The 20231-nt window shown below is 41.6% G+C and overlaps 2 protein-coding genes across 3 annotated transcripts in view; both read right to left on the minus strand.

Annotated features, from left to right (window-relative positions):
- The window catches only part of PRPSAP2 (phosphoribosyl pyrophosphate synthetase associated protein 2), a 32607-nt gene extending 17633 nt beyond the window's left edge, over positions 1 to 14974 (minus strand). The window contains exons 1-4 of one of the 2 annotated variants that reach the window (XM_075285275.1): positions 14872 to 14974; positions 3543 to 3674; positions 3068 to 3120; positions 91 to 157 (exon numbers count right to left, since the gene is read on the minus strand). In XM_075285275.1, coding sequence (XP_075141376.1) covers positions 91 to 157; positions 3068 to 3120; positions 3543 to 3625 — 203 coding nt within the window. In that variant the 5' untranslated portion in view covers positions 3626 to 3674; positions 14872 to 14974. Of the gene's footprint in view, positions 1 to 90; positions 158 to 3067; positions 3121 to 3542; positions 3675 to 14871 lie in introns of those variants that run through there. The other variant, XM_075285276.1, reaches the window with a different exon arrangement.
- The window catches only part of LLGL1 (LLGL scribble cell polarity complex component 1), a 409866-nt gene that overhangs the window by 303158 nt on the left and 86477 nt on the right, over positions 1 to 20231 (minus strand). The gene's annotated exons all lie outside the window — the stretch shown is intronic.

Below are 20231 nucleotides of genomic sequence, written 5' to 3' on the forward strand. Positions count from 1 at the left end.
GGGCCAAGTTTCTCGCGAAAATATTAACGCTTGAAGCCCCAGATGAAGATGTAAACTTACGCAAGGCGTCCCCTTACTGTCATCACTTACTTGGAAACCGTCTGAATGATAAAAACGTCCTTTCCTCGCACCGATTCTTGAATCTGAACACGGGTCTCTAGGGATTTAGAAGAGAGGCAACAAAAAAAAAAAAAAAAAATATGGAACATTCCACAGCAGGAAGTAAACAGGTCACTTTATAAGCGCGTATCTTATCAAAGCCATAATTCAGAGTTTACGACGATCGGTCTCTTATGGGCGCAAGATGTCGCTATAGCTAGTGAGTTAAAAAAAAATCTGAAAATTTTGCCAATCCTTTGGCAAGAACTAATAGGTGTAGGAAGAGGATGGACACGGAGGCCTGCATTAGCTGTCCGCTGCTGAGACAAACTGTACGTGCTACACGATTACGGTGCTGGAAGAGGCATCGCCTTTGTCAATCCTCTTAACATGCCATGGTAGATGCGCACTGTGGAGTCTAAGGGGTTAAACTGCAGAAGCAGCATTATATGATCCATGCAGATAAAACTGCAGTCATGGCATCACCCACCCGATGTAGGTAACTGTACACCCAGTTGAGTTAATGTAGTGCTAAACGGACACAGTTATATCCAATGCCCCGAAACTAGACGGGCTTAAGAGCTTACAACGTATTGATATGTATTAAAGGGGTTTCTGGGACTGCATGTTGATGACCTATGAATGGATTAGGTTAGCAATACCTGATTGGTGGGGGTTAACTACCTAGGAACCTGGCAGATCAGCTGTGTGAAGAAGGCCCTGCAATCTTATCCCTGCACTGTTTATCAGTCACATGGTATAGCAGCAGCTCAGTCCTATTCAGGCAATGAGGATGAGGCGCAATAACAAACACGGCCTCTACATTACGTATGGCGCTGTACTGGGTATTCAGTGCACAGGCCGCAATGTTTGCATGAGCAGCCTGTTCACTGAACATGTTAGTACAGCGCCATACATAAGGTAGAGGCTGTGTTTGGTATTGCAACTCATCCCCATTGCCTTGAATAGGACTGAGGGCCGGTTCACACATACTGATGTGTTCCGTCCGGAAGGAGTCCGCATGAGGACTCTCCCAGACGGAATACAAGCGCAAATGCAAGCGCTGTGTAGTTCAAGCGCATGGACCCCATAGACTATAATGGGGCCCGTGTGCTTGCCACGCACTGCCCGCACAAATGATTTATGCAGGCAGTGCGTGGCACGCACACGGACCCCATTATAGTCTATGGGGTCCATGCGCTTGCAGTTGCGCTTATATTCCGTCCGAGGGGGTCCTCATGCGGACTCCTTCTGGACGGAACACATGAGCATGTGTGAACCGGCCTTGAGCTGCTACTATATCATGTGATCTATGGGGGTCCTGGGTGTCAGTGCCACTTAGTACAGGTTATAGCTAGGTCATCAATGTGTAAGTTCTAAAAAAAAAAAAAAAAAAAAAAAAAATCCTGGTTAAAGAATATCAGATTGATGTTTTTTTTTTTCACCTTGCACCCTCACCAATCAGCTGGCAGATCCTATGCTTGGAATAGAGGATTACTTGGGGTGTCAGCCGCCACCAATGAATACTCCATTATTATATTCTATAACATAGCTGTCTATTCTAAACTCCTCAGGTCCCCCTGGTGGCAACTGCCGGCTCTTTTACATATATTTCACAAACCAGATCACAAAAAACCACTTTAGCTCTAAAGCCCGACCCAACACGCCAAGTACACGCTCGTAAAACGACAATTAAAAAAAATTCCTAACACGGCAGAGTTAGAGCGGAGCCGGGCGGATTAGTGCAGATGTGAGCCGCACAGACACAACATCTCCGTGCTGGAGGCGACCCCATCATCAAGGTCGCAGGACCCGAGACCCAATTATGTGAGTGTACATCACAACATGGCCACGTCCTGCAGAAGAGATGAGGAGCGACGGGCTGCAGGAGAAGGGCAGATTAATGTTCATTAACTAATGAGGGCGGCCATCAGCCTCATTATGGAAATTAAAAGTAACCCATGGACAGCTGCTCATCGGGTTACGCAAGGCCAGGGGCCGCTCAGCGCTATTACATATTGATTATTCTCTGCCTAATGTGCTCTCAGATTTCATGTAAATTTCCACACGCCTGCATGAGGCATCACCGTGTTCAGTACACAGCTCCAATGCAGGCCTATGTGCCCCGTGCAGTCCTAGGTTCTCTCCTTGACAGTAACCTATCCTTGCAAGATGACTCCACACATGTAATCTGTATCCTTGGACAGACATAGGTCTGCACAGGTGCTGCATACAAAAAAAAATAGAAGCCGCAGAAGATTCCAATAGGCTACAAATAAGGGAATTGCTGTTTACCAAAATTACCAGCATTTAAAGGGATTGTCCACCTATCGTATTTACTAGCAGGTAAACGCCAGGAGTCATCTATGTCCATCTTACCATCAACATCGGTGCAGGAGCTAGACAATATGGAAAGAAAATCCATCAGTGCTGGGCTGACCTGGGGGATTGCTACAGCTCCTGAGGATGGGGACGGTGTATTGCTGCATCCTCCTCCCTGCACAGCAGCGCTCCAAGACCCCGGCACAGCAATCACTTAAAGCAGTTCTCCAGATCAATATGTGCTCATGGGGGTCCAATGCTTGGCAACCCTGCCGATCAGCTGATCTGACGAAGCCATAGCACTCACTAGCACTGTGGTCACCCATAGATCACTTGGTACCAGACACAGCCCCTTCAATATGTACGGCATGGTGCTTGGTATTCCACCACCTGACTAGTAGGGCTAGTAGGGCTTCCGGATGTCACCTAGACCAAGTCCAGGAAAATCCCTTTAAATGGAGATGAGCTCTAGCTCCCTGCAGAGCAGAACCCAATCCAGCAAAGGGGGATCCCGGACAAAAAAAAAAGATTAACAGGACGTCCAGATTTTAAAGCCGGATTATCAGAACGTCACTGTATATCTTCATCTAAGCAGGCAAACATGAACTATAGACCGTAAAATACATGGCAAATCCTAAAGTCTTACCTCTGTTTGGTTCCTGGTATACCAGGACCTTGCCAAGCTCCACCCCAAGGCGTCTGGAAAAATTAAGCAAAGAAATATCAAATAAGTAAGTGACCCCAAAGCAACCTGGCTGCCATGCAGACTTACAATGCAGATTACAGCGGACATAGAATACTAGGCAAGTGCTTATAGATGACTAACATATAAGGTGCCTTGCGTGTTATGTGGTGCACTAGGAGGGAGTCTTAAGAAACGGAGAAACACCTTGACGAGTGTCTCAATGGTGTCACGGAATATTCTAGAAGCAAAGAAGCGATGTCTGAGGTTTAATTTGTCAGTATAGAAAGTAATTTCTGCTTCGTTATAAAAGGTTTCCAACAATGACAAGTCAGAAAGTATGAGCGAAGAAGAAGAGGCAACAGAAAACCGCCATCTAACTGAAGGTCAGACGGAACGACAGGACATCACGTCCCAGCGGCTGCAGCAGCATACGTACTCCCCAATCTTCTTGGCCAGCTCGATGCAGGAGGCATTGGAATTGGCAGAGAAAAGCACCAGGCCACCCTTGGTAACGTTCATCTTGGGAGTGTGCGGCTGTCACATACAAACGGCAGGACCCGCTGTCCTCCTACAGAAGAGAGAACACAGGACATATGGCGGTATAAATACTCAGAGGAGCAGGAACAAACCACATGAGAGTAGTGTTATACAATGCAGGTAAGAAGTAGTGAGAACGCAAGTTACATACATGTACACAATATAAGAATATAACCACACAGCGCAGGAAGCAACCATCTCAGTTCTTCTACAGAAGGCAGTATTATAGTAGTTATATTCTTGTACATAGGAGTAGTATTATAGTAGTTATATTCTTGTACATAGGAGCAGTATTATAGTAGTTATATTCTTGTACATAGGAGCAGTATTATAGTAGTTATATTCTGGTACATAGGAGCAGTATTATAGTAGTTATATTCTTGTACATAGGGGGCAGTATTATAGTAGTTATATTATTGTACATAGGAGCAGTATTATAGTAGTTATATTCTTGTACACAGGGGGCAGTATTATAGTAGTTATATTCTTGTACATAGTAGTATTATAGTAGTTATATTCTTGTACATAGGAGCAGTATTATAGTAGTTATATTCTTGTACATAGGGGGCAGTATTATAGTAGTTATATTCTTGTACATAGGAGCAGTATTATAGTAGTTATATTCTTGTACATAGGGGGCAGTATTATAGTAGTTATATTCTTGTACATAGGAGCAGTATTATAGTAGTTATATTCTTGTACATAGGAGCAGTATTATAGTAGTTATATTCTTGTACATAGGGGGCAGTATTATAGTAGTTATATTCTTGTACATAGGAGCAGTATTATAGTAGTTATATTCTTGTACATAGGAGCAGTATTATAGTAGTTATATTCTTGTACATAGGAGCAGTATTATAGTAGTTATATTCTTGTACATAGGAGCAGTATTATAGTAGTTATATTCTTGTACATAGGAGGTAGTATTATAGTAGTTATATTCTTGTACACAGGGGGCAGTATTATAGTAGTTATATTCTTGTACATAGTAGTATTATAGTAGTTATATTCTTGTACATAGGAGCAGTATTATAGTAGTTATATTCTTGTACATAGGAGCAGTATTATAGTAGCTATATTCTTGTACATAGGGGGCAGTATTATAGTAGTTATATTATTGTACATAGGAGCAGTATTATAGTAGTTATATTCTTGTACATAGGGGCAGTATTATAGTAGTTATATTCTTGTACATAGTAGTATTATAGTAGTTATATTCTTGTACATAGGAGCAGTATTATAGTAGTTATATTCTTGTACATAGGAGCAGTATTATAGTAGTTATATTCTTGTACATAGGAGTAGTATTATAGTAGTTATATTCTTGTACATAGGAGCAGTATTATAGTAGATATATTCTTGTACATAGGAGTAGTATTATAGTAGTTATATTCTTGTACATAGGAGCAGTATTATAGTAGTTATATTCTTGTACATAGGGGGCAGTATTATAGTAGTTATATTCTTGTACATAGGAGCAGTATTATAGTAGTTATATTCTTGTACATAGGAGGCAGTATTATAGTAGTTATATTCTTGTACATAGGAGCAGTATTATAGTAGTTATATTCTTGTACATAGGAGCAGTATTATAGTAGTTATATTCTTGTACATAGGAGGTAGTATTATAGTAGTTATATTCTTGTACATAGGGGGCAGTATTATAGTAGTTATATTCTTGTACATAGGAGCAGCATTATAGTAGTTATATTCCTGTACATAGGGGGCAGTATTATAGTAGCTATAGTCTTGTACATAGTAGACAGTTATATTAAAGGAGTTTTCCCAGGCAATTTTTTCTTTCTTTCTTTTAAAGCTCTGTTAGTGCTATTCTAGAACACAAAAGTGCACCCATATACCTTTAGCAGTGTTTTAAGTGATTTCTAGGAGTCTGTGGGAGCTCCTGGTATCTCCTGCATTTGGTTATTTGGTGGTAGTTTACTACTATGTAACTTCCTGTGCACCTTTATCCCAGACAATCCCTTTACGATCTTACAAACCTTTACTAAATTGCACTTTCACAAATGCTATATAAGTTCCTGCCTCGCACAGTCTGTGTGAGACATAAAGGGTTATTAGATACTCGCAGTGCACACAAACAGATCCCTGCATCAGTAAATAATAACCGCAGGCTTAGCGATGGTGACAAGGAGAAAAACCTGCTACAGCCACGTGCAAGTTACTGTCATTTGCACCTGTAAGTGATAAGTGAGGTACGGTACGTGTAACGTTCTGTACAACTCGCTAAGTGTCGCAGAATAATCTATAAGGTGACAATGAACATAAACACCTACTAGCAATGTACAAGGAACAGTCCATATTACCAATCACTATAGGCTACAGCCATTGGTTCTGCTAAAGGAAACGGCTCATCCAGAGTGAAGACTTGCTTAAGGCTCAGACTTTTATTTAAAGGGTATCTACCACCTCCCACAAATATATTCAATATTATCACCGTATTACAGAGCACATTACACTGATAGACATCATACCCCTATTTGTGCTTTTATTGATTTGAGAAAAACAACTTTGAAATCCTATGCAAAGGAGTTAGTTGGTGCACTGGGGGCGGGCCTTCAGCTCCCTGGAGCACTGCTCTTCTCACTCAGACCCCTACCATCACCTGCTGCACCACCCCATACAGTGAGAACTAATCTACTCCCCACTATCACATCACCCATCCTACTTGAGCATTGCTCCCAGGAAAGTAATGTTATCTATATACACAGCGACTGTACCAGCAGAATAGTGAGCGCAGCTCTGGAGTATAATACAGGATGTAACTCAGGATCAGTACAGGATAAGTAATGTAATGTATGTACACAGTGACTGTACCAGCAGAATAGTGAGCGCAGCTCTGGAGTATAATACAGGATAAGTAATGTAATGTATGTATACAGTGACTGCACCAGCAGAATAGTGAGCGCAGCTCTGGAGTATAATACAGGATAAGTAATGTAATGTATGTACACAGTGACTGTACCAGCAGAATAGTGAGCGCAGCTCTGGAGTATAATACAGGATAAGTAATGTAATGTATGTACACAGTGACTGCACCAGCAGAATAGTGAGCGCAGCTCTGGAGTATAATACAGGATAAGTAATGTAATGTATGTACACAGTGACTGTACCAGCAGAATAGTGAGCGCAGCTCTGGAGTATAATACAGGATAAGTAATGTAATGTATGTACACAGTGACTGCACCAGCAGAATAGTGAGCGCAGCTCTGGAGTATAGTACAGGATGTAACTCAGGATCAGTACAGGATAAGTAATGTAGAATATGCTGAGCTAGATAACGCCATCTTGACACTCCTCACACAATACTCCCACATCTATAACCCACCCTATACATGTCTGAAATGTTTCTCTTCTATATACAAGGTGTTGTACATGTGATACACTGTAACATTGCTGGAGATTATCGCCATGAAACACTTATACAGGAATGACAATAACGCAGACCCGGCTGTTGAAGGAAACGTGTGAACATGTGCAGATATAACAAGTAGCGCGAGGTATATGACAAGGTTGCAGCCGCCAAATTTTCCCTTTGGCATCAGCTGTTTATAAAGACGGAAATGGAAGGAATGTAAACAGAGAGAGAGAAGTCCTCGTGGAGGGCAGATCTCTATTGTACGAATATATCAATAGCCTGCAGGCGAGCAGTGACACTACACAGACACCCCACCTTGCTACCACCGCCCTCCCCATAGCCGTGTTATAAGCATGTGACTGATAACTAAAGTCATCCTGTTACTAATACAGGGAACAAAGTGTATTCTCTGCCCATCGCATTCTCCTGCAAGACAGATTGAGCTCACTGAGCGCACAGGCAGCAAAGTTCATCTTCGGAGAGGAAGTCGGTAGCGGCACCCTTCCTGTCCTGACCAAAGATCTGACAGAAGGAGAGCAAAGTCTATCACATCAGGCCGATCTATGTATAGAGATGTATATCACCTTCTTATATACAGCACTGGTAGAAAGCTCAGCGGCTTTTCCTCTAGATGTAACCTGGTTAATACTGCAGAATGACAGGCAACAACCTGGTCTGACGATTGCCAAACTATTGTCATTTCTCACCTGATAGCACGGTAACAATGCAGCAAAGGTTGACTGGCATGGTCATTTAGATGTGATTGCCAGGGACCAAATCGCTAGCAAACAGTCAGTCTCAGATTAGTCTTATTCAAGTATTTAGCTCAAGGAAGAAAGGGTTAAAGAGGACCTGTCATGTCCTCGGGCACATGCGGATTTATACACCGCTAGAAAGACGACAGTACGCAGAATTCAGCCCCGTTCAGTGCCCCGGGCTGGAGATATTGGCGCTGTTACCGATGCCTGCCCACTGTCAGAAGGGCGTTCCCGCCAATCTAGTTGGGCAGTGGGGAACGTCACCCGCCCTCACCGACAGTACTGCTCTATAAACCTGTATTGTCAGGGAGGGGGGTACATACATACATCATACATAATGATGACCTATTGATATCTGATCAGCGGGAGTCCTCCACCTGGAACCCTCCCTGATCAGCAGGATGTAGAGGCCACAGCATTGAGGCAAGTACTGTGACCCCTTTACTGAATACCAAACACCGCACTATACGTATTGTAGGGGCTCCGCTTGGTATTGTAGTTCTGCCTATTTTGCTTGAATGGCCGCTGCCATAAAGCAAGACTGAAGAACATGACGTCATTGGGAAAGAGAGAAGCTGCGGCCTCCTCAAAGAACTGACCGGCAGGGGTCCAGGGTGTCAAAATCACACCGTACTGCTGGAGGGACCCCCCTTCAAGAAGGCCACCATCATTTCGGGTGAACCAGGACTAGTGATTTTATACATGCCCAATCCTTTGCTCATGTGGCCAATAAGTCACAGCTTCTACCCCTCTCCTTACTGAGTGTGCATGTGTATGGAGGAATTGGGAGGAATAGCTGTCAGAGGAATAAGATTTTGGTTTCTGTATAGACCAGCCGTTCGCTCCATGGTTTCTATTTATAATGTTATGCAGGAGCACGTTCTGCCGAGCCCCTATGGACTGCACAAACCACATGAGGTACGGTAAGTTTCCATCATGGTTGTGATATTTTGCTGCAGACGGTGCTAGTCTGGCCTCCAAAAATAATAAAATCCCTCTGTGTGAACAGAGCCTTACTGCTACATTACTATTAGGTGGCTTATGACTCACATTTTCCCCCCCGGAAAGTACTAGTTGCGGCTCTGGGTTTGTGTGGAGTAGAAGACATGATGTAACTGAAGAGCGGCACAATATTTGCAAAAATATTCCATGCAAATATGAGCCACGAATACGTATTTAACGACTACAAGAAGGCAGGAAAGCAAAACGCTGCAAAGATAGAATCGTGCAACAGCCACTTGGAATCCAGCAGCGATTGAAGTCACCGTTCCTTGCACACGATGCAGATTTGTTCTTTTATCTGGGGTTGAACTTTCCATAGTTTTGACTTCTGCACGGTTTACAGTGCAAAGATTTCACAATAAGGAGCAAAGAAAAAAGCAACCGAGCAGCACTAATGTGAATGTAAAACGTAAACGGCCGGGTGACAAGGGTCAAAGACGCCCTAGCAATCCAATTGTACGCCTGACAGTGATGGATACAGAAAGGGAGAAGGTGTATACAATATGCATTGTTCTAAATCATATTCAGAATGAGGGCCGAGACCACGTAACAATTAATAAAACCGCCATCTACGGAAACACACAAAGCAAGCGAGAATTTACCCGGAGCAGATTCTCACTGATAACGCCAGTGCCAGGTTAATATATGACCGATCACCTTGGTCCAAGGGCCAGAAAAACACTTTAGAAGGTGCAGAGAAGAAGGGGAGGAGGGGCGAATATATACACACAGAACAAACCCTGAGCAGAGAAGAAAGTGTTATAAGAGGGGTGTCCAGCCATAGCCATAAACCGTAACAGGGTCACTTAGATGGACCTCAGACCCAGGACAACAGGGCACTGCAGGGAGCAGAGGACTTGGGTGAGACGTGGAAGGACCTACAAGTAACCAGAAGTGTCATTACAAAGGAAATGCAGAATCACCAACCTCTATGGCAGTGTCTAACATCTTACCTATGTCCTAAACTCAGAATATGGAGAAACATTACTTATCCTGTATTATACTCCAGAGCTGCGCTCACTATACTGCTGATACAGTCATTGTGTACATACATTACATTACTTATCCTGTACTGATCCTGAGTTACATCCTGCAGAATAGTGAGTGCAGCTCTGGAGTATAATACAGGATAAGTAATGTAATGTATGTACACAGTGACTGTACCAGCAGAATAGTGAGCGCAGCTCTGGAGTATAATACAGGATAAGTAATGTAATGTATGTACACAGTGACTGCACCAGCAGAATAGTGAGCGCAGCTCTGGGGTATAATACAGGATAAGTAATGTAATGTATGTACACAGTGACTGCACCAGCAGAATAGTGAGCGCCGCTCTGGAGTATAATACAGGATAAGTAATGTATGTACACAGTGACTGTACCAGCAGAATAGTGAGCGCAGCTCTGGAGTATAATACAGGATAAGTAATGTAATGTATGTACACAGTGACTGCACCAGCAGAATAGTGAGCGCAGCTCTGGGGTATAATACAGGATAAGTAATGTAATGTATGTACACAGTGACTGCACCAGCAGAATAGTGAGCGCAGCTCTGGAGTATAATACAGGATAAGTAATGTAATGTATGTACACAGTGACTGCACCAGCAGAATAGTGAGCGCAGCTCTGGAGTATAATACAGGATAAGTAATGTAATGTATGTACACAGTGACTGCACCAGCAGAATAGTGAGCGCAGCTCTGGAGTATAATACAGGATAAGTAATGTAATGTATGGCTTTTCTGCACATTAATACTATAAAGTCTGGTTTTCTTAGCCCGTCTGGCTCATTTTCAGTCTGGTATCAGGATGGGGCTGAGTGTTCAGAATTGCGGCTGCACATCAGACACATAACCCTGAATAATACATCTACATCCTGATGTCAGACTATGACACGATGCTGAAAGCCAAGATATAAACAGTTGGTGAGAAGCAGCGATGGAAAATACTGAAATACCTGCCTAGGTAAACAAATCACTACATGAATGCTGATGCTTTACATGACAGGACAGGGGTGACTGGATACCGAGGGGATCAACAATGGAAACTACAATACATTACAGTCCAGGGCTCGGCGTTCACTCACAGTTTACCGCAACTCGCACCACAAATATCACTGCATGAAGAAGTCCCAATGGAAAACATTCTGACATACTCCATTAAGAAAACAAAGACTGTGGCACAAGTTACGTAACCCTAGAGTAGGGGGTTGGCAACCATCAGTGCTCCAGCTGTTGTAAAACTACAACTCCCAGCATGCATACTTGTGCTGCTGTTCATGGAACTCCCATGGAAGTGAGTGGAGCATGCTGGGAGTTGTAGTTTCACAGCAGCTGGAGAGCCGAAGGTTACTGACCCCCAAGTTTAGCAGTCAGTGTTGATCCCAAAACTTGTCCCTGACCATACGCTATCTCCATCCTATAATATACACAACCACTGTTCATCCTGATCTTCCTGGTTCATAAAACAGGATACCAGCACTGCAAGAAGACTGGCACATACACAAATCAGGCCGTAGGAGAAATGAAACTAGCGGGGACGAGATCCTGAGGGTGTTTGGTGTTGCAATATTTTCGATCTACATTCCCTATGAGTATTTTTGTCAAAAACAGGAACACATCCCATCAGAGGGAAGTAGCAAATAACACGTCTGCCGGCCCCCGTGTAGTAGGAGGAGGAGATCAGTCACATGGCTGGGTAAACTAAGAAGAGACTGATATTTATACAGGAGATACGCTCCAATGTACATGTATCAGGATCATGTGATACAAAGTATATATGTGTGGTTAATGTGTGTCACAAGTGATGGATAAAGAAAGCTAAAGCGCAAGTCTCCAACCTGTGACTGAGCAGCTGCAGAGGAACTACTAGTCTCAGCATGCCCTGACAATACAAGCGAATGACTGACCCCGGGCAACAAGGCCACATTACATTACTTATCCTGTATTATACTCCAGAGCTACGCTCACTATTCTGCTGGTGCAGTCACTGTGTACATACATTACATTACTTATCCTGTATTATACCCCAGAGCTGCGCTCACTATTCTGCTGGAGCAGTCACTGTGTACATACATTATATTACTTATCCTGTATTATACCCCAGAGCCGCGCTCACTATTCTGCTGGTACAGTCACTGTGTACATACATTACATTACTTATCCTGTATTATACCCCAGAGCTGCGCTCACTATTCTGCTGGTGCAGTCACTGTGTACATACATTACATTACTTATCCTGTATTATACCCCAGAGCTGCGCTCACTATTCTGCTGGTACAGTCACTGTGTACATACATTACATTACTTATCCTGTATTATACTCCAGAGCTGCGCTCACTATTCTGCTGGTGCAGTCACTGTGTACATAAATTACATTACTTATCCTGTACTGATCCTGAGTTACATACTGTATTATACTCCAGAGCTGCGCTCACTATGGACATATATGGCTCATCATATCCTTTACCAGCAGGATGTAACTCAGGATCAGTACAGGATAAGTAATGTAATGTATGTACACAGTGACTGCACCAGCAGAATAGTGAGCGCAGCTCTGGAGTATAATACAGGATAAGTAATATAATGTATGTACACAGTGACTGTACCAGCAGAATAGTGAGCGCAGCTCTGGAGTATAATACAGGATAAGTAATGTATGTACACAGTGACTGCTCCGGAGTATAATACAGGATAAGTAATGTATGTACACAGTGACTGCTCCGGAGTATAATACAGGATGCAACAAGGTTATATGTGCACAATGAAATAACTTTTTATGGAGATCAGTTCTATATATAACCTGTAAGTTATATCTAGCCATGAATGTTTACTATAAATTCTCAATAGCGTACTTGCGGTAAAATTACCGTCAGCGCGCCAGAAAGCTTTGGATCCATACTGCACATTCTAGAAGTTTATTAATATCTTGTGTCATTGCCAAAACAGGGGCCTGAGCAGCGGGATCGTGAATTACAACCACTTCCTTCTAATGCACATCAGACCAGAGCAGAGAGAGAGCAATTGGGTTATTACAGAAACCAAGTGCATACACAGAGCGGTGCAGATAAAAGCCCCGCGCCCTCCTATCACTTAACCCTTACATACGCTATAATGTCACCTACATTGCACAATAATAACAAGCGTGCTGCTCCAAGTGAATGCAAACCGTATGCAAAGAGCAAATTCATAACCCGAGCTGTCAGTGCAATGGCACATCTACAAGAGGGCGACTCAATGACAAGTCTATTGGTTTTTCTGGGTGCAGAGGCTGAAGTAACGCATGACTGCAGGGCTGGACTGCACAGGGTAGAGCCATGGAGACACACAGGTCTGCACGGGAGCTGTACACACAATACGATAGAGTGTTGTTACTTTAGGAAGAGACTTGGTTGCAGAACTGTACACACCCTTCAGCAATATGTGAAGCAAATGACAGATCTAACATACAAAGAACATATATATTAAGTGCCTGATATGAAGCAAATATAGCACCTGACTGATAAACAGCGCCTATAGAGCCTGACATATACTGTGTAAACGGGGATGACAAATATAGTATATAGTGACTGGTAGGGCATGTAATACACCCAACTCATTATACATAATGTAATCTACTATAAGTCACTGACAGATATTAGTAAGGTGCTATATACAGACATATAGCATATATAGCACTGTACTAATACAACATAGAGCATCTATTAGCAACTGAACTGCCCCCTTTGTTTTTTTCCAAATGTTTTGGGCACCTTTTTCCTTTTCATATTATACACAAGATATATATACACATCATTCACTAATATTAAATATAGCATATGATTATTACACGCCCCATCTGACAGCTATACCATATCACTGGTCTAATATATACAGCATCTTACTACTGCAATACCAGATATAGCCACATACTATTATTATATATGGCAAATGATTTGCCATGTATATAGTAAGTGTATTATATATAGCACCTTACTAATAATATACTGTATATAGCGACTGACACGTATTCCAAATATATCATCTGAAATATACCATATATATACAGCACAAGAGACATTATATATAGCATCTGACATGTACTATATATATATATATATATATATATATATATATATATATATATATATATATCATGTGGGATAATATATATAGCACATCTGACAGATATACCATTTATATAACACCCTAATATTATATACAGCAACTGTTGATATATAGCAAGTGACTGTGTATATGGCACCTTACTAATAATATATACACAGCATCTAATGTTATATATCACCTGACAGATATACCATATATACATATACAGCACGAGAGACATTATATATAGCACCTGACATGTACCATATAAATATATGTGAGATAATATATATATAGCACATCTGACAGATATACCATATACATACAGATATAGCATATATACAGCATAAGAGACATTATATATAGCATCTGATATATATATATATATATATATATATATATATATATATACACAGCACATCTGGCAGATATACCATTTATATAACACCCTAATATTATATACAGCAACTGTTGATATACCATGTATATAGCAAGTGACTGTGTATACGGTACCTTACTAATAATATATACAGCATCTGATATTATATACCACCTGACAGATATACCAGGTATATACCATGTGAGACATATTATATATAGCATCTGACAGATACATCATGTATATACCGTGTGACTGATATTATACACAACATCTGAGTGATCTAGCATGTATATAGCCCCTGTATACCATGTCATACACACAAGATGCTCATATATGGCCAGTCCCTGTATAACTGTGCAGCACATGACACACACATCATCTCTAGTGGATAACACATACGACTGATATACAAGGCATGGAGCAGTGCACGGGGATCACACGCCGGATGGAACATGCATGGAACATGTAAGGCACATGACACAGGGATGTCGGAGCAGATAACTGACAGAATACACAGTACCACACACGTAATGGTCATGTCACATGTACCACACACACACCCACCCACCACTACACTGACATACGTGACACAAAGTGATGTCGCTCTCGTCTGTTTGCAGCAGTTACCTGTCACCCCCGCCCTCCAGTGACCTCAGCCCCGCTGCTCCCGGTTCCCGGTCTCTGCCTCCTTCCCTCTCACTTGCGTTCAGACACTGAAAATGGCGGCGCCACAGGAGCCTGGGGAGCGCAGATAACATCGATCCGAGCACAGACTGCCCCCCCTCAACCGCCCAGTGCATGACGTCACAAGGCAGAGGCACTGTCAATGGCAGGGAAGCGAGGTAAGGAGGAGCGCCGAGCACATGGATCTGAAGGCAGAACAAGCTGTGGTGTATAGGGACAGTATGAAGTATGTGCGGTGTATGGCCTGTGTCATGTGCACTATGTATACCATGTATACTAGATATATCATTGTATGTAGTGGAAGTATTATTATAGTAGTTATATTCTTGTACATAGGAGTAGTATTATAGTAGTTATATTCTTGTACATAGGAGTAGTATTATAGTAGTTATATTCTTGTACATAGGAGTAGTATTATAGTAGTTATATTCTTGTACATAGGGGGCAGTATTATAGTAGTTATATTCTTGTACATAGGAGCAGTATTATAGTAGTTATATTCTTGTACATAGGAGCAGTATTATAGTAGTTATATTCTTGTACATAGGAGTATTATTATAGTAGTTATATTCTTGTACATAGGGGGCAGTATTATAGTAGTTATATTCTTGTACATAGGGGCAGTATTATAGTAGTTATATTCTTGTATATATGAGCAGTATTATAGTAGTTATATTCTTGTACATAGGAGCAGTATTATAGTAGTTATATTCTTGTACATAGGAGCAGTATTATAGTAGTTATATTCTTGTACATAGGAGTAGTATTATGGTAGTTATATTCTTGTACATAGGGGGCAGTATTATAGTAGTTATATTCTTGTACATAGGGGGCAGTATTATAGTAGTTATATTCTTGTACATAGGGGGCAGTATTATAGTAGTTATATTCTTGTACGTAGGAGCAGTATTATAGTAGTTATATTCTTGTACATAGGGGGCAGTATTATAGTAGTTATATTCTTGTACATAGGAGCAGTATTATAGTAGTTATATTCTTGTACATAGGAGTAGTATTATAATAGTTATATTCTTGTATATAGGAGCAGTATTATAGTAGTTATATTCTTGTACATAGGAGTAGTATTATAGTAGTTATATTCTTGTACATAGGAGGCAGTATTATAGTAGTTATATTCTTGTATATAGGAGCAGTATTATAGTAGTTATATTCTTGTACATAGGAGGCAGTATTATAGTAGTTATATTCTTGTACATAGGAGTAGTATTATAGTAGTTATATTCTTGTACATAGGAGGTAGTATTATAGTAGTTATATTCTTGTAAATAGGAGTAGTACCGTATTTTACGGACTATAAGGCGCACTGGACTATAAGCCGCATTGCCCATGAGCGCCTTATAGTCCGTCTCGGTTCATATATAAGGCGCACCGGACTATAAGCCGCAGTCCGGTGCCCATTATATGTTCTTGAAAGCGGCGGCAGGCAGACTTTGCCAGCGGCCGCTTAACCCCCCTCGTGCCAGCCGCTTCTATTGGAAGCGCTCGGCAGGCGAGGAGGGGCTCTATCAGCAAAATCATGCTGATAGAGCCCAAACGTAATGTTGTGAAACTTACCGAGCGGTGCAGGATGGGCGGGCATTCAGGCCTCCTCCTCCGCCGCTTGCTGATAATGGCCTGGGCGCATGCGCAGTAGTAGAAGCATTATGATATTGCGCATGCGCCCTGGCCATTATCAGCGAGCGCCGGAGAAGGACGGAACATCGGAGGAAGAGGAGGCCTGAATGCCCGCCCTGCACCGCTCGGTAAGTTTCACGTTCTGTTTCAGCGTGACAGCAGGGCTGCCGGACACTTCCCATTTATTTCTATGGGAGGCGGCATGCGAGCGCTCCCCATAGAAATGAATGGACTGCTTTTTTCCATTCATAGAGCGCTCGCATGCCGGCTCCCATAGAAATGAATAGGAAGTGTCCGGCAGCCCTGCTGTAACGCCGGCGTGTACTGCTGTGATACACGCCGGCGTTCCGTACTGTGAATGCACCCTTACGGTGCCTTTTATGTATGTATGGAAGCAGCACGCAGACTTTGCAGCCGCTTCCATCCATATATAAGCCGCACCGGACTATAAGCCGCACTTACGATTTCTGAGGAAATCGTAGGTTTTTATGTGCGCCTTATAGTCCGGAAAATACGGTATTATAGTAGTTATATTCTTGTACATAGGAGTAGTATTATAGTAGTTATATTCTTGTACATAGGGGGCAGTATTATAGTAGTTATATTCTTGTACATATGAGGTAGTATTATAGTAGTTATATTCTTGTCCATAGGGGCAGTATTATAGTAGTTATATTCTTGTACATAGGGGGCAGTATTATAGTAGTTATATTCTTGTACATAGGAATAGTATTATAGTAGTTATATTCTTGTACATAGGAGCAATATTATAGTAGTTATATTCTTGTACATAGGGGGCAGTATTATAGTAGTTATATTCTTGTACATAGGGGGCAGTATTATAGTAGTTATATTCTTGTACATAGGGGGCAGTATTATAGTAGTTATATTCTTGTACATAGGAGCAGTATTATAGTAGTTATATTCTTGTACACAGGAGCAGTATTATAGTAGTTATATTCTTGTACATAGGGGGCAGTATTATAGTAGTTATATTCTTGTACATAGGAGTAGTATTATAGTAGTTATATTCTTGTACATAGGAGCAATATTATAGTAGTTATATTCTTGTACATAGGGGGCAGTATTATAGTAGTTATATTCTTGTACTTAGGAGTAGTATCATAGTAGTTATATTCTTGTACATAGGAGCAATATTATAGTAGTTATATTCTTGTACATAGGGGGCAGTATTATAGTAGTTATATTCTTGTACATAGGGGGCAGTATTATAGTAGTTATATTCTTGTACATAGGGGGCAGTATTATAGTAGTTATATTCTTGTACATAGGAGCAGTATTATAGTAGTTATATTCTTGTACACAGGAGCAGTATTATAGTAGTTATATTCTTGTACATAGGGGGCAGTATTATAGTAGTTATATTCTTGTACATAGGAGTAGTATTATAGTAGTTATATTCTTGTACATAGGAGCAATATTATAGTAGTTATATTCTTGTACATAGGGGGCAGTATTATAGTAGTTATATTCTTATACATAGGAGCAGTATTATAGTAGTTATATTCTTGTACTTAGGAGTAGTATCATAGTAGTTATATTCTTGTACATAGGAGTAGTATTATAGTAGTTATATTCTTGTACATAGGAGCAGTATTATAGTAGTTATATTTTGTACATAGGAGCAGTATTATAGTAGTTATATTCTTGTACATAGGAGTAGTATTATAGTAGTTATATTCTTGTACATAGGAGTAGTATCATAGTAGTTATATTCTTGTACATAGGAGTAGTATTATAGTAGTTATATTCTTGTACATAGGAGTAGTATTATAGTAGTTATATTCTTGTACATAGAGGGTAGTATTATAGTAGTTATATTATTGTACATTGGGGCAGTATTACAGTTGATAACCATGTCCTGCCTAGTACTTGTGTGTACATAGGCGATTCCTGTCCAGAGCACATGAAGATCTTGCTCTTACCATCAGGTTATTGTGACGCTTTGCACAGGGTAGAGGTTAGCGGTATCTATCCTGGAACTGGTGGAACTAGTACAGCAGCTATTGTTGCGATGAGAGGGGGTGATAAAAATCTTGCGCACCGTCAAGGTTTTCACATTGATGTCACTAGATATTTGGATGTTTCAGGATGTTCTCCCCTGACAATAGATTCTGGCGGGCTCCATTCTTTTGTCTAGCATTACAAGGACATGCAGACATGTTGATATGCAGAAGTAATGGTGCCCTTGGCATATTTTTCTGAATTTATAAGATTGAAAAAGAGATGTTTGAGGCCTAGTTCACACGGAGTTTTTTGGTCAGGGTTTTGAGGCCGTAAATGCCTCAAAACCGGGACCAAAAAGACGGCTCCCATTGAAATCAATGGGAGCTGCGCAGGAGCTTTTTCCGGGAGCCGTTTCTTCCGCCTCCCGGAAAAAAAAAGCGAGTTGTTCATTCTTCGGCCGAGTCGCCTCGCGAGTCAGCCTGAAGACACGCCCTCTTCCGGACTCGGCCCATTCATTGAGCCTGATCTGGAGGCGGGTGCGCAGCTGGAAGCCGGTGCCGTGCACCGGCTTTCAGTTCCGCAACACGTTTTATGGATCGGAACCTGAGGCAGCCTCCGCCTCAGGTTCTGTTCCAAAAAACTCTGTGTGAACTAGGCCTTAGTATAGTCTTTATACTAATAGCATGGTACCAGTCTGCCAGTCATGGTGCGGAGGTCCCTTTCCTGTTCCTAGACAAAAAATTAGATGCAATTACAAATGTTTAAGTGACAACCAAGAGGTATTAAGGATTACAAACAGGAAACAATGACAAAAAAAAGCTGCAGCGCCACATCTGTCCACAGGTTGTGTGTGAAAGTGCAGCTCAACCCCATTAGCTTCCATTAAGCTGAACTGCAATACCAGACTTAACACATGCACAGGGATGGTGCCTCCCTGAGAGAAAGCAGCCATGTTTTTCTTATCCTTTATCACTTTTCCCACATCCATTGTAGTATTATGTTGACTGTAGGGTCTTTAAATATTACAAAGTGGAGACCTAGTGGCAAAGCCCAAGACCAGCGTCGGCACTGATCACAGGCATTAACCCTTGTGATGGCCAGCGGCTTACTGAAGGTTTTCAGGCTTCACATTACATTGATTATTTACAGGCTGTGCTGAGCAGCCTGTAATAGAGCTATAGCAATTGTACAATACATTGCAATACATTAGCATTGCAATGTATTGTATTGGAGATCAACCCCCCCTAGGAGATTTAAAAATTGAAGAGCTCAAAAGAGCTGAACCACGTTTTTTGCCGTTCTCCTCCAATAAAAAGCGATCAAAATATCTGACACTCCCCAAAATGCTGTAAACTAAAAGTACATTTGACCCCACAAAATGTATAATACAGGTGTCAACCGTGAAGGTGCTGGATTTCTGCCCCCCAACGTCCAGCCCTTTGATGACATCTTTTCAGCTCTCAGACCCCCAACATGGTCAGTTGAAATCTGAGGCCCATTGATTTCACATTACAGGGGTCCACCAAGGACTATGACATCAGAGCGTCCATTTAAGTTACATTATGACCTTTCTGGTGTTTGGATTTGCCATCCAAAAGTCTATTTATAACCTTTTGTCAGGCAAAAGTCTATTTATAACCTAAACTGTAGTCTGCACTGCCCCCTACTGGATGGTGACACGGCTAGCAATGGGGGCTAAT

This window comes from Leptodactylus fuscus, chromosome 8 (genome assembly GCF_031893055.1).
Source record: "Leptodactylus fuscus isolate aLepFus1 chromosome 8, aLepFus1.hap2, whole genome shotgun sequence".
NCBI classification, from domain to species: Eukaryota; Metazoa; Chordata; class Amphibia; order Anura; family Leptodactylidae; genus Leptodactylus; species Leptodactylus fuscus.